At 52.4% G+C, this 12,090-nt stretch overlaps 1 protein-coding gene across 1 annotated transcript; it reads left to right on the top strand.

Moving 5' to 3' along the window:
* Nucleotides 1-333: 333 nt before the first annotated feature.
* On the top strand, nucleotides 334-8,052 carry LOC120765817 (uncharacterized). Its single transcript, XM_058424192.1, has 7 exons — nucleotides 334-423; nucleotides 569-682; nucleotides 1,255-1,384; nucleotides 3,360-3,423; nucleotides 4,205-4,253; nucleotides 5,938-6,075; nucleotides 6,316-8,052. The coding sequence occupies exons 1-7, from the start codon at nucleotides 334-336 to the stop codon at nucleotides 6,691-6,693; spliced, it is 963 nt and encodes a 320-aa protein (XP_058280175.1). The 3' UTR covers nucleotides 6,694-8,052.
* The last annotated feature ends 4,038 nt before the right edge of the window (nucleotides 8,053-12,090 follow it).

Genomic DNA, 12,090 nt, shown 5'->3' with positions numbered 1-12,090 from the left:
AGCAGGAAGTTGTCATCATGCAGGCTGAATAAGAAAAGATATGGAGCAGAGCCAATCAAGAGGCAGAGAGTATGAAAAGAGAGTTTGTGTGTTGTTTTGGACTCCTCTGGGCTCCTTATGGGCACTGCTTCTCTGGACACTGCTTCTCTGTCTGGATGGGATTGTGTCTTAGCTGGCCCTTGGTAAAGACAAGAAGGAGAAGAAAATGCTTTTGGAAAGCGCGGGCGCATCAGTCTTGGTTGCCACGCAAGCAAGGCTGCGTGGGAAGTTTCAAGCCGTCTTCTCTTCATTTCCGTGCAGCTCCAGTGTCGGAAGGCTGCTGTCTTAGACAGGATGGGCCGGCTGCAGGGAAAGCTAACCAAAAGGCAGCAGCAGGTAGAGCAGCTGAGGCTGGAGCTGAAGAAGGAGCGGGAGAACGGGCAGGTGAGCCTGACTAGGCAGGGAACAGAGGGAAGGGCAGTAACGGCGGCCTGGACTGTAGGTCTCAGGAAAGGGGAGGCAAGGCCTACCGCAGGCACCGAAGCACCGAGGCAGGTGCTAGCAAGATCCTTCTTGACACAATATCAAGGGCAAGCTGCAGGAAGCTCAGAGGAAGATGAAGGCAATGGAGAAGAGGCACAAAAAAGAAATGGAAAGGATGCGGCGCCTCATGCATCGGCACCCGCTGGCTAAACAAATGCGGGTGAGTGAAAGAGCAGTTGGCACTGCAGTCATGCAACAAGTGGTCTCTCCTCACCCTTCCCCTGCAGGGCAGCAGGTGGATGGGGGCAATGCCTCTGTCTGCCACGCTCTGCGGTCTCCACGGCAGCTGGCCGCAAGGACGCTCACTGGGCCGCTGAATCTCAGCTGCTGCCCTGGGCAGCAGGGCCAGTGCTTTGGCCCGTGGGCCAGCAATCCTCTGAAGGTATTTCTGCTGGCCACAAAGTGCTCGCTTTGTTTTTGGAGGGGTTTGCTCAGGTGAGCGTGGCGACCCGGGCAGATTGTGAACAAGTTGTCCCTGTCCATGGTGAATGCAGTCCTCAGAAGAGGGTGAAATTTAAAGGTGCTCTTTCCCTTTCACAGTCTCCAATAGTGCTGGCTGTGACAAGCTATTGTCCCTTGTCTGCTTGTTTGGGTTTGACTTGAGGTGGAAGAGTTGACAGCTCAGCTTGCAGCCTAACACCAGTGTTGTTCCTAAGGGCTTGCCTTCAAAATGCGCTGTCTGGGGCATCTCTGCCAGCCACCTTTCTGACACAAACAAATTTCTTGTCCCAGATGGACGCGGGCTCTGCCGCTGCAGCAGCATCCTTCGAAGAGGCCTCCTCTCCGCAGCCTGAAAACTCGAGCACAAACAGTTCGTCCCGCTCAAGCGAGGAGAGAGAGAAGCGGTGCCTGGAGCAGCTGAGTACGTCCAGTGGATTTCTCGTGCGATGGAGCAGGGTGCTGTGTGTGTGCCTCAGCGTGAGCTGTACCACAAGTTCCTCCTCACTCTGGTGTCAGTCAGACATTTTGGACTCCCTACGGAAGCCGTTGTTGTGCTTGGAGGCAGCCAGGGAGCACTTTGGGTCGTTCTTTTTGCCTTGGAGTGCAGCTGGGAGTGGGTGGGCTTTGCCTGAGCTTCCCTGAGCAAAAGCAGGGCTTGTTTCCCGAGCAGCAGAAGGCTGCCACCTAGCAAAGGACCCAGTGAAGGTGTGTGTGTGCTAGTGTGGCCAAAGGGATCACAACAGTTGGCTTCCTGGATTCCCTTTAGACTCCTGACGCGTCACCAGTCATTGGAGGCGAAATCCTGCCGAGAAATTGATTGGCTGTGGGCCTGGTTTCATCCTGGTGTTGTTTTTATGACTGGTATTGCTTCTACTTCTCCTTCTACAGTTTGTTTTGATAAGAATTCTGCATTTTGGTTAGCCCAACCTCCTGGAAAAGAACGTCAGACACGTCTTGAAAAGACACATCTTTGTGGCGCAGTCAGATAAAACAGGCCTGCAGGCAATTCTCAGAGGGAAGCCTGCAGCCCCTCTGCTGCCTGTTCCTCCCCTGCCGGGCACTTTGTCACAGCTAATGCCCAGCCGATAAATACTCCTGGAGTACTAAGCATTGGCCTCAATCCCTGCACAGATCGCACTCCAGGAAAGCACACCAAGGCCTTGGTGACTCTGCAGTACAACAAACCGAGTTGCTTCTTGCAACTGGTCATAGCTGCCAGTGCAGTGCTGTCAGAGGATAACCGGTCAGGTACCAAACAGAGCCCAGTTTACCCAGGGTCTGCATCAAGCGTTGGGACCAAGTGGGGGATTGAGCGACTCCTGCATGGGGCTGAAGTCAAAGGCAATCATGGTCTGTCTTGAGTGGTGCCAACAGCTTGTACCGGCGCTCGGTCTGGCTCTGGCTTCTTCACAGTGGTTGTCATTTGTGGGCTTTGCCAAGCTTTTTGTCACACCTGCCCTGCTGCTGACGGCTGGTGTGACTGCAGAGGCTGGAGCCTTCCTTCGCTGGGAGGTTTCAGCTGTCACCCCATTGCTGCAGCTTTGCCTGGACTCGTGAAAGGGTCAGCATCTCATTTGGGCAGCTGTCTGTGTCACGGCAGCGCCTGAGGAGCGGCGCTGTCCTTGTTACCCACCTCGGCTGTGCCTGTTTGGGAAGATGGCGCACGTGGGCGGCGTTCAAGAGGCCGAGTCCAGTGCTAGTGACTGCTGCACCCCCGGCTGGAGACAAGGAGTTGTAGTTCTCCACTAAGTGGAGCGTGGGCAAAGTCATCTTCCGAACTTAGCCTGCTCATAAATGGAGAGCGTCCTAATTCTCACAGCCGTTGTTCTTGGTGATAGCATGAGCTGCTGTTCTCGAAACATGGCAAGGCATTCTTTGGGCAAACTGCGGAGAGGTAGAGAAGGTCCCCTCCTCTCCTGGAATTGACTTTGCAACGTTCTTTCTGCTCTGCAAAAAGCAGCTGTGGATAAAACTTCCCCCCAGGTCCCAGGGTGCATTTAATCCCTGGAAGGATGAAACCTTTTGTTGACTCTCACAAGGGAGTGTTTATTGAAGGGTGATGATTTTTCAGCCCTCCTTCCCGTTTGTAGATGCAACCACTTGCCTTGGTGCCTGTTCTTTTCTGATCTCTGTCTGCTCTGAGGGTTTCTCCATGGGCTTAGTTTCCTCTCACGGTAACCCTGCAAAGGAGTGTGGCGAATCAGACTCTGTGCAGGCCATGTGTGCTACAGAGCTGCCTCTCTTGCTGAGGCTGCTGTTGTTGTTCTCGCTGATGTTACTGTTAGCCAAGCGACGACAAAGTGCTCAGAGCTGCAGAGAGTGGAGCTGGGTTTCAGAGCTCCTGGAAGTCAGTATCTCTGTTTTGAAGTTTGCTTCTTGCATTTTGTTTCTTTCAGGGAGGGCTGTGAGCGTGGGAGATCCAGAGAAGAAATACACTGCGTGGCAACACATTGGCAGTGGGTGAGTGCAGCCACAGACCCGTGGGCCAGGTATTTTGGTGGTGCAATATCAAGTGGGGAGTCAGGCCAGCTGCAAGCATCTTCAGAGCCTGGCTTTAGCTTGTCCCTGTCTCAGTACTGATGCCAAGGCATCGTCAAAGATCACTGGACGCTGACAATGTCTTGCCTGCCACAAGGAGCGGCACCTGGAAGGCCTCCTGTCCCTCAAACATGTGGCACCAGTTTGCTTATTTTCCTAGGAGACATGGGTTTGTATGAGTCCAAGTAATATGGCCACACTAATGAAGGAAGAAAAAACCTGAGAGAGCAGCTTCCTACCTGACAGCTCTCAGATAACAGCTCTTTTCTTTCCAACGTCTTGCTGAAAACAATATTCGGTGGTCAGGACGATAAGAAAGGCTGCGTGTTGTTGCCTGCGTTTGGCAGAGAGAATCAAGAGAGCAGTGAGAAGGCCCAACAGGACTGTGTGTTTCGTGGCCTGGCAAGGCACGCCACGCACGCGCACAGCCACCAAAAGGAAAAGGCAAAGAAAAGCCCCACCTCCGCAATGCAGTGTGTACATTTGAGATTTGTAGCAGCGGGTTTCCTTTCTGTTGGGCCCAGCTTTTCTCTGCGACATGCTGTACGGCCGAGGGCTGCTGGGCTGCCGCGCCATTGGCCGAAAAGTAGATGAAGCCTGGTGTTGTAGAGACACTTCAGGCAGCAGAGATGTCCTGCCTGGGCTGCCTTTTGCTTCTCAGCACTGAACGGCTTCTCCGTTCTTGCCGCTGTTCTCTTTCTAGGGGTTTCGGGACCGTTTATAAGGCCTTGGATGCTGCCACAGGACGAGCGGTAAGTGCCAACAGCCCGTGCAGATTTTGCAGCTCTTGAGCTGCTTTCCCCTGTGGTGCGATCTGTGGCCAGAGCTTTGGGCCGCCCGTCTTTGCTGCACAGGTTGTCCTGCAGAATCAGCCTGCCTAGAGGCAAGCCGCAAAGTGCATCTTGGACAGACTTTGTCCTTCCAACCTACCGGAATGAATGCAAGGATGGCAGTGGTGTCTTTCTGAGAAGGGCACGCTAGCTTGGACTTACTGGATAAATATGCCTAGAGTAGCTGATGGCAACAGCCCTCATTCAGGCCCAATTCCTCTTAAGCCCGGGTTCAGACACAGATAGGATTTCCCACTGTCCTCCATCACGGGGTTCAGTTTGGAAATACAATGCCAGACCTAAAGAAGGAGACATCTTGTCTGGGGCACCGTTTGGCTTTTCAGTCCTAGGGAACCTGGTTGACACACGCACACGCGCGCGCATGCACGCACACACGCACGCAGGGATCAATGAGAAGAAGTTGATGAAGAGCCTTAAATAATAAAACCTTGTGTTGGACCTGTTGCCGACATTCCATTACAGAGATGCTGTTTGTACTGAACAGACATGGTGGTGTCTTGGACACTCCCACTGTGTTGGAGTCCAGGGCATTCCTTTGGCTGCCCTGGAGGGTCAGAGACCCGGACAGGGGGGTCTGGGACCCTGGAACAGAGCCCAGTGGGACATTGGCTTTGATCCCAGTCCATGGGAAAGGCTTCCTGTGCTGCGGGAAGGATTGCAGGCCACAAGAGTGTGAAAGATAGTAGTTTAGCTTATCACAGGGTGAAAAAACAGTAGGTTTGGGTTTTTAGTATGGAAGTGAATGGGAGCAAGATGGAGGATTTGGGGCGTTGTCTCCTGCTTCTTCTTTCTTCTTCCCTCACTCCATTTTCTGCAGTGACGGTGGCACAAAGTAGTTTCAAGAGATTGGGTCAAAGTAGGGATGGCCTGTTTAGTTTAAGTGATAGGTATTGGCAAATAATGATAAATAACGAATACGTAGCAATTAGTATAAAAGATAGTGACAGCCCAGTCTGGGAGGAGTCGCCAGATGCCTGAGCAGCTGCACAGACCTTTGTTGGGCACTGAGAAATTTGTAAGATAAGAAACAATAAACAAAGCGTGCAACCTTGAAAAATCAAAACCTGAAGACTCCATCTCTTTCTTGCATTTGGCTCAGAGCTTTGCAGAGGGCGAAAAGACTCTAAAACCACCTGAATCTCGGAACAAAATACCAAGAGATGGTGAGCACTGCCTTGCTGAGCTGTGTCCCACCACTCTGCCCTCTTGGAGATGCAGCTGCAGGGGAGTCCAGTCAGTGAAGCATGGGCAGAGGTGGGCCCTGCTGTGTGCCCTTTGACTCTTGCTGCTGGGGTGACACTTAGGACAGCTTTGGTTTTGCTATCCTTGTGATGGCTCCTCTTCTTCCATCATGCCTTCTCAAGGCCAAGATTATTGGAAGCTGCCAAGAGGTGAGGGACAGAGTGGAGCAAGTGAGCAACCTGCACCGGGCAGTGGAAGTGCAGGGGTGCTCTGCAGCCTCTACTACCTTTGGGCTCTGTTGCATTTGATCTCGTGTATGTCCTTATGGATCTTTTATCCTAGCCCTGTGCAGTGATAGGGTTGTATCAGCTGTGCATTCCTGTCACTTATTTGTGTGTTTCAGATCCTGCCTTGCGTTAACATAAAGCAATCGGGTGAACGCATGCTACGGCTTTTCCCCATCTACCTACAGAGGGAGTGCAGAGTGATGCGTCTCCTCATGCTCAGATGCCTCATGGTACTCTGCAAGAGATCCTCTATGGTGAGAAGCAGGCAGCCAGTCATTCTGTGGCTAAATAACACAGTAGCTTGTACTCAGACACGCTTCAGAAGATGGGCAGCTTCTTTCAGCACTCCTGACTTCCCATTCATCCACCAGACTCCATCGGAACAGGCCTTTGGCTTCTGGGCTCTGTGGCAGCAGCATGGGATTGAAGTGCTGGAGTGGTTCTGGCGATGCAGCCTTTCATGGATTCACAGCATTGCATTGTGTTCCACACAGGCCAACACAATATGGGCCCTGACTGAATGCCTCATAGAGGTGCTGAAGGATGAAGACAGGGAAGTGGTGTGGATGACCCTCTCCCTGCTCAATGGCATGTTCCAGAACAGAGATGTGCCAATTGCCAGTTCTGTCGCTCTGCTGCTGGTTGAGGCACTCCAGCCACGCTTCAACAATGTAAAGCTCTGTGCCACGCCCCACCCCACCCCCCCCGAATGCTGCCAGGAACTGTTCTCTTGTGTATTCTCAGTTCCATGGCCAGGTAGGCCTGGAATAGGCAGTGCTGAGGTTCTTGCTCTCTTCACTAGCATGAGTGAGGTTCTTGCTCTCTTCACTATCATGTGCAGCTGTTCTCCCTTCACCTCTTTCAAGCAGTGATGGAGTGGTAGGGGGAGAAGGAAAAAGGCCCCTGAAAGACTGCATGCACCAGTGCCTGCTCCCATTCTTTTACCACATGTACAATGAGAACAAGTTTGTGGCAGAGGTGAGGACACTGGTGTGCCCTGTGAATAGGCTCAGCTGCCTTCTGCTCTAAAGCCTCAAAGACTGCAGCACTCCTGCCTCCTTTCTGGCCTTTGGCTGGTCCTATGCCCTGGGATGCCGGGCCATCTCCCAGTCTTTGCTTTCTGCAGGCCTCTTGGGAAACCCTGCTTCAAGCAACGATATTCCTGAAGAAGTGGAATCTTGAGCAGCTTCTGAAGAAAGAGGAGCAGTGGAGGTTTGGCGAGTGCCTGGTAAGGGTGGCTCAAAGCCCCAGACTGTGCCTGAACAAGCCCTCTGCCCTCCATACCCATTGTGAGGGGCTGGCAGCTGTGGCCCCTGCCTACTGCCCTCTGCCCTCCATACCCATTGTGAGGGGCTGGCAGCTGTGGCCCCTGCCTACTGCTGCACTCATCACCAACAGACTGATCCCTACACATTACTCCTCTGTGGTGTGTGGCCCAGCAGGGTCTTCTCCAGACTCCTGTGCTTCCCCAAGCCAGGCTGTCAACAGAGCCCCAAACCAGCTGTGCTTTGGCATCAGGACAGCATTAACACTTCCTCTGGAAGACTCAGTTGAGACTTCCTCATCTCTCTGCTTCCTCCAACCCAGCTTCTGGCTGGCCATCACGGGTGTCTGTGCAGGGATGTCAGTCCTGGATGCAGGGGCCACACATCCAAGGGCAAGAATCAGTGCCAACCCTTCCCTTTGCCCCTTTGTTCTCTCTTCAGCTGGAAGAGGAGAGAGACAGAGCAAACGGGTACCTGCGCCAGAACCCACAGAAGTCCATGTGAAAGGCAGCCATCAGGCTCATTGGTGAGCCAAAACCCTCAGTGTGGCAGTGTGTGTGTTTTGCTTTATTCATTTTACATAAATTTATACAATATTTATGTAATGGTTTGTTCCATGTACCCCCCTGTTTCTGTGATGGTTCATACTTGTTTACCACAAAGTGGTCTTTTGTTCGTTATGTGTCAATCATCCCTTCCCCCTTATGCCTACCTGTCAATCCTCTCTCTCCCCTCTTGGGCGCCCTGTCTATCACTCTAGGACCCTTCCCTGGCTTCTAGAAAGCTCCAGGGAGGGCATCAAGTGATAGGCTGGGGCCTGGGAAATCCCCTACTGCCCTTCTGTGGTTGGTCCTCAGTTCTGATGTTAACACCCCCAGTTACACCCCTGTTCATCCCCATTGGCTGACCGGTTGTCGCCACCCCTGATCCCTCCCCACTTTATAAACCAGTGCACAGCTGCTCTCGGTGCTCTCTCTGGGCAGCAGGCGAAGAGTGCAGAGCTCCATGCTCCCTCTCCCTCAAATAAACCACCTTTAACCCTGCTCAGAGGAGTCGACTCTTCAATTGGTTGCCGCGGTTGCGTATTCCATCGTTGTGCCTGTTGCTGGTGGTAGGGATCCAAGTTCCCACAGGGAGGAGGTGGCTTGCCCTGCTTGCCACCCCGACCTTACCATGTTGCCGCAGTGAGGAAGACTGAGCTAGCCTGTGGCTGCGCTGGTCAGTGCGTATTTGGGACACTGTGACAGCAGTTTGGTGCCCAACGTGGGGCCCTCCCCAGTGACGAGGTGGACCCCATGGAACGGACTGGGGCTGTAGAGAAGTCCAGCCTGAAGAAGAAGTCCTTGGACGCCCCGCTACCCCTGGTGGAAGCGGCTCCGCAGGAGCTTGCTCCCAGGGGAGAAGAGGACAGCCTGAAACACCCAGCAGGTCCTCTTTGGGCAACCAATCCCACGACCCCAGGTTTATCATCATCCCAGGAGGGGGTAACTGGCTCTTTGAGAGGGCACTTACGTTTTGGGAAGGGTGCTTCGAGGAAAGAAGACACTGATTTTTGGGAAGGAATTCTCCAGGATTGGGAGGAATTCCAGGCTGCGCAGCCCAGGGGGTGGTGGTTTGCCCCAAGCACCTGCAGAAACTCTCCTTGGGATACTCCTTAGTTCTTTTCTGTTATTTAAACTTTAATTTAAGGAGAAGTGGCTAGGCGTTCGGGTGAGTGGAGACCCTGGGTTTTTTTAGCCACTGGATTTTAATTTTATTGCGGCTCCCCGGGTTTGGTTGGGAAGGGTTCGTGTGCCCTAGTTTTTGGAAAAATACCCGGTTTTAGGAGGTTCAACCCGCAGTTTACTTTAAGTTCAATTTGATTTTGCCTGGGTGTTAGTGGGTGGGTGACAGGAAAAAGGACTGATTAACATAGGTGAGAGATGGGTGTGAAGCTCTCAGTCGCCCAGAAGGGTGTGTATTATAGTTTAAATTCCGTTGTCGAATTCGCCAAGTTAAAGGTTACCAAAGGCGAATTGAAAAGGTTCGTCCGATGGCTTTTCCTACATTTCCCTCATACGTCCCCCGAGCAGGTTTACAGCCCAAAATTTTGGAGTGCTGTAAATAACAAAATTCACCAATTGGTATTATCGGGGGACAAAGACGCTTCTAAATACTTCAATTTGGCCACGCAGCTTTCAGCTGCAGTTATGAGAATGCCCAGGGAAGTGCAGAAAGGGCCAGAAAATAGACGACCTTCCCCCTGTTTTCCCTGTCCCCGTATACCTTCCCCCAGAGCCCAGAAAGGAATCTCGAAGGGAGCGGCAGGAACACTGCCTGTCGGCTCAGGCTCCCTCCAGATTCCCCGATGCCCCTGTTCGGGTAGTCCTGGCCGGACTGCCCAGGTTTTCTTGGACAGCCCTGGCCAGGCAGCTCAAGAATTCCTCCCCTTCATTCCTGGTTTCGAAACCCCAAGTTCGTTTCAACAACCCTGAGAGTCTCTTTCTCTGGCTGCGTTGCAACCATCCACCTACTTTCTTACCCAAAGGTCAAATCATAGCGCAGATCATCCCCACCTGAGGGCCGAACAACGCGTCAAGGGTCCCGGTGGCTTGCCCAGTGCAAGCCATCACAGAAGAAAGGCCCCGGGTAGCCTGCGAGTTTATGGTGGGTGGGGAGACCCTGAACATCACGGGTCTCTTGGACACGGGAGCAGAAGTGACGGTCGTGCCTGCCGAAGATTGGCCGTCACATTGCGCTTTGCAGGACGTGGCTGGACACGTCCAGGGTGTAGGAGGGTTACAAATGGCAAGACAGTCGAAGAGCATAGTGCAAATTAAGGGACCAAAAGGGCAATTGGCGAATATCCGCCCTTTTGTGTTGAATTACAAGGAGCCCTTACTTGGAAGAGACCTCATGGCTCAATGGGGGTTCAAAATTGACATACCCGACCCCTCAGTGGACATTTCCACGGCGACCATTGACGAGCGTCCTACCAAAAAACTAAATTGGCTAACTGATGATCCAGTTTGGGTAGAGCAATGGCCGCTTTCCAAACAAAAATTAGAAGCGCTCGAGGAGCTTGTGGAGGAGCAACTCGGTAAAGGTCACACTGTAGAAACCGATAGCCCTTGGAATTCCCCAGTCTTTGTGATCCAAAAGCCGGGGAAGGACAAGTGGTGGCTCCTCCAGGACCTCCGCCAAATTAACAATGTTAGTGAGGATATGGGGTCTCTCCAACCTGGGATGCCTTCCCCAACTATGCTCTCTGAAAATCGGCAATTGGCAATAATTGACATCAAGGATTCTTTTTTCCAAATTCCTCTGCATCCAGACGATGCCCCGCATTTCACTTTCTCGGTACCCACCATCAACCGAGAAGCCCCAAGGAAGCGCTATCACTGGCGGGTACTCCCTCAGGGGATGAAATACAGCCCAGTCATCTGCCAGTGGTATGTTGCCTCCTTGTTGTCCCCTGTCCGCGCAGCCGCGGACCAGGCCATCATTCATCATTACATGGATGATGTCCTGGTGTGTGCCCCGAGCGATGATGTTCTCACACATGCACTTGACCTAACAATCAATGCATTGATTGCTGCAGGGTTCAAGCTGCAAGAGGAAAAGGTTCAGAGGATGCCACCCTGGAAGTACCTCGTGCTAGAGATCAGCAAGCAGGCCATTGTCCCGCAAAAATTGGCAATCAAAACAAAGGTGAGTACCCTCGCGGACATCCATCAGCTGTGTGGGGCTTTGACCTGGGTAAGGCCCTGGCTAGGTTTAACCACCGAAGACCTGACCCTCCTTTTCAATTTATTGAAAGGGGGAGAGGAGCTTGGTTCTCCTAGGGTTCTTACCCCAGAAGCGGAAAAGGCTCTGGAGAAAATTCAGGACGCTATGTCCTCAAGGCAAGCTCATCGATTTGACCCCGAGCTGCCTTTCAAATTTATTATACTAGGGAAGTTGCCGCACCTCCACGGAATGATCTTTCAGGGGAGAGACATTCCGAAAAAGGACCGAGACGGGAATGATCCTCTTTTCATCGTAGAGTGGGTCTTCCTGAGTCATCATAGGTCCAAGAGAATGACCCGGCTGCAAGAGTTAGTGGCTGAGCTGATCCGGAAAGCAAGGTTCCGGATCAGGGAATTGGCCGGTTGTGACTTTGAGTGTATTCACATACCAATTGGACTTAGATCAGGCCAAATTACAAAGGCTATGTTGGAACACTTGCTTCAAGAGAACAAAGCACTGCAATTCGCCCTTGACTCCTTTGCTGGACAAATTTCTATCCATCGGCCAGCCCATAAAATTTTTAATCAGGAGGTCAAATTTGTATTATCACTAAAGGAGGTTCGAAGCAGAAAACCCCTCAAGGTCTTGACAGTTTTTACAGACGTGTCCTGAAGGTCCCACAAGTCAGTCTTGACTTGGAAGGACCCTCAGACTCAGCAGTGGGAGGCGGATATTGCTGAGGTGAAAGGATCACCTCAGGTTGCTGAGTTGGCCGCAGTCGTTAGGGTGTTTGAGAGGTTCTCCAAACCCTTCAATCTGGTTACAGACTCCGCATACATGGCAGGGGTGGTGTCTAGGGCTGAGCAAGCTGTGTTGCAGGAGGTGTCCAATGCTGCCTTATAAGATTTGCTCTCGAAATTAGTCAAATTGGTCTCCCACCAAGAGCAACCTTACTTTGTGATGCACACAAGGTCACACACTGATTTGCCTGGGTTTATCGTGGAGGGAAACAGGAAGGCAGATGCCCTCGCTGCCCCTGCCGAGATGGCCCCCTTGCCAAACATCTTTGAGCAAGCAAAACTCAGCCATCAGTTGTTCCATCAGAATGCGCCTGGCCTTGTTCACCATTTCCACCTAACCCGGGAACAGGCCAAAGCAATTGTGGCCGCGTGTCCTTCATGCTCCCAGCATGCTGTACCCACCTTGCATGCAGGGGTTAATCCCTGGGGGCTAAAAAGTTGCGAGGTGTGGCAAACCGATGTCACACACTTCCCAGAATTCGGCTGCCAAAAGTTT

Source organism: Hirundo rustica, chromosome Z (genome assembly GCF_015227805.2).
Source record: "Hirundo rustica isolate bHirRus1 chromosome Z, bHirRus1.pri.v3, whole genome shotgun sequence".
Taxonomy (NCBI): domain Eukaryota; kingdom Metazoa; phylum Chordata; class Aves; order Passeriformes; family Hirundinidae; genus Hirundo; species Hirundo rustica.
The sequence above is the reverse complement of the archived record's forward strand: the minus strand, read 5'-3'. Positions and strand labels throughout refer to the sequence as shown.

What these genes read in the sequence shown, in the direction of transcription:
- LOC120765817 (XM_058424192.1), top strand. Translation starts at nt 334, where the DNA reads ATGGGCCGGCTGCAGGGAAAGCTAACCAAAAGGCAGCAGCAGGTAGAG. An exon ending in AGGAGCGGGAGAACGGGCAG is followed by an intron (nt 424 to 568) that starts GTGAGCCTGACT and finishes CACAATATCAAG; the next exon opens with GGCAAGCTGCAGGAAGCTCA. An exon ending in CGCTGGCTAAACAAATGCGG is followed by an intron (nt 683 to 1,254) that starts GTGAGTGAAAGA and finishes TTCTTGTCCCAG; the next exon opens with ATGGACGCGGGCTCTGCCGC.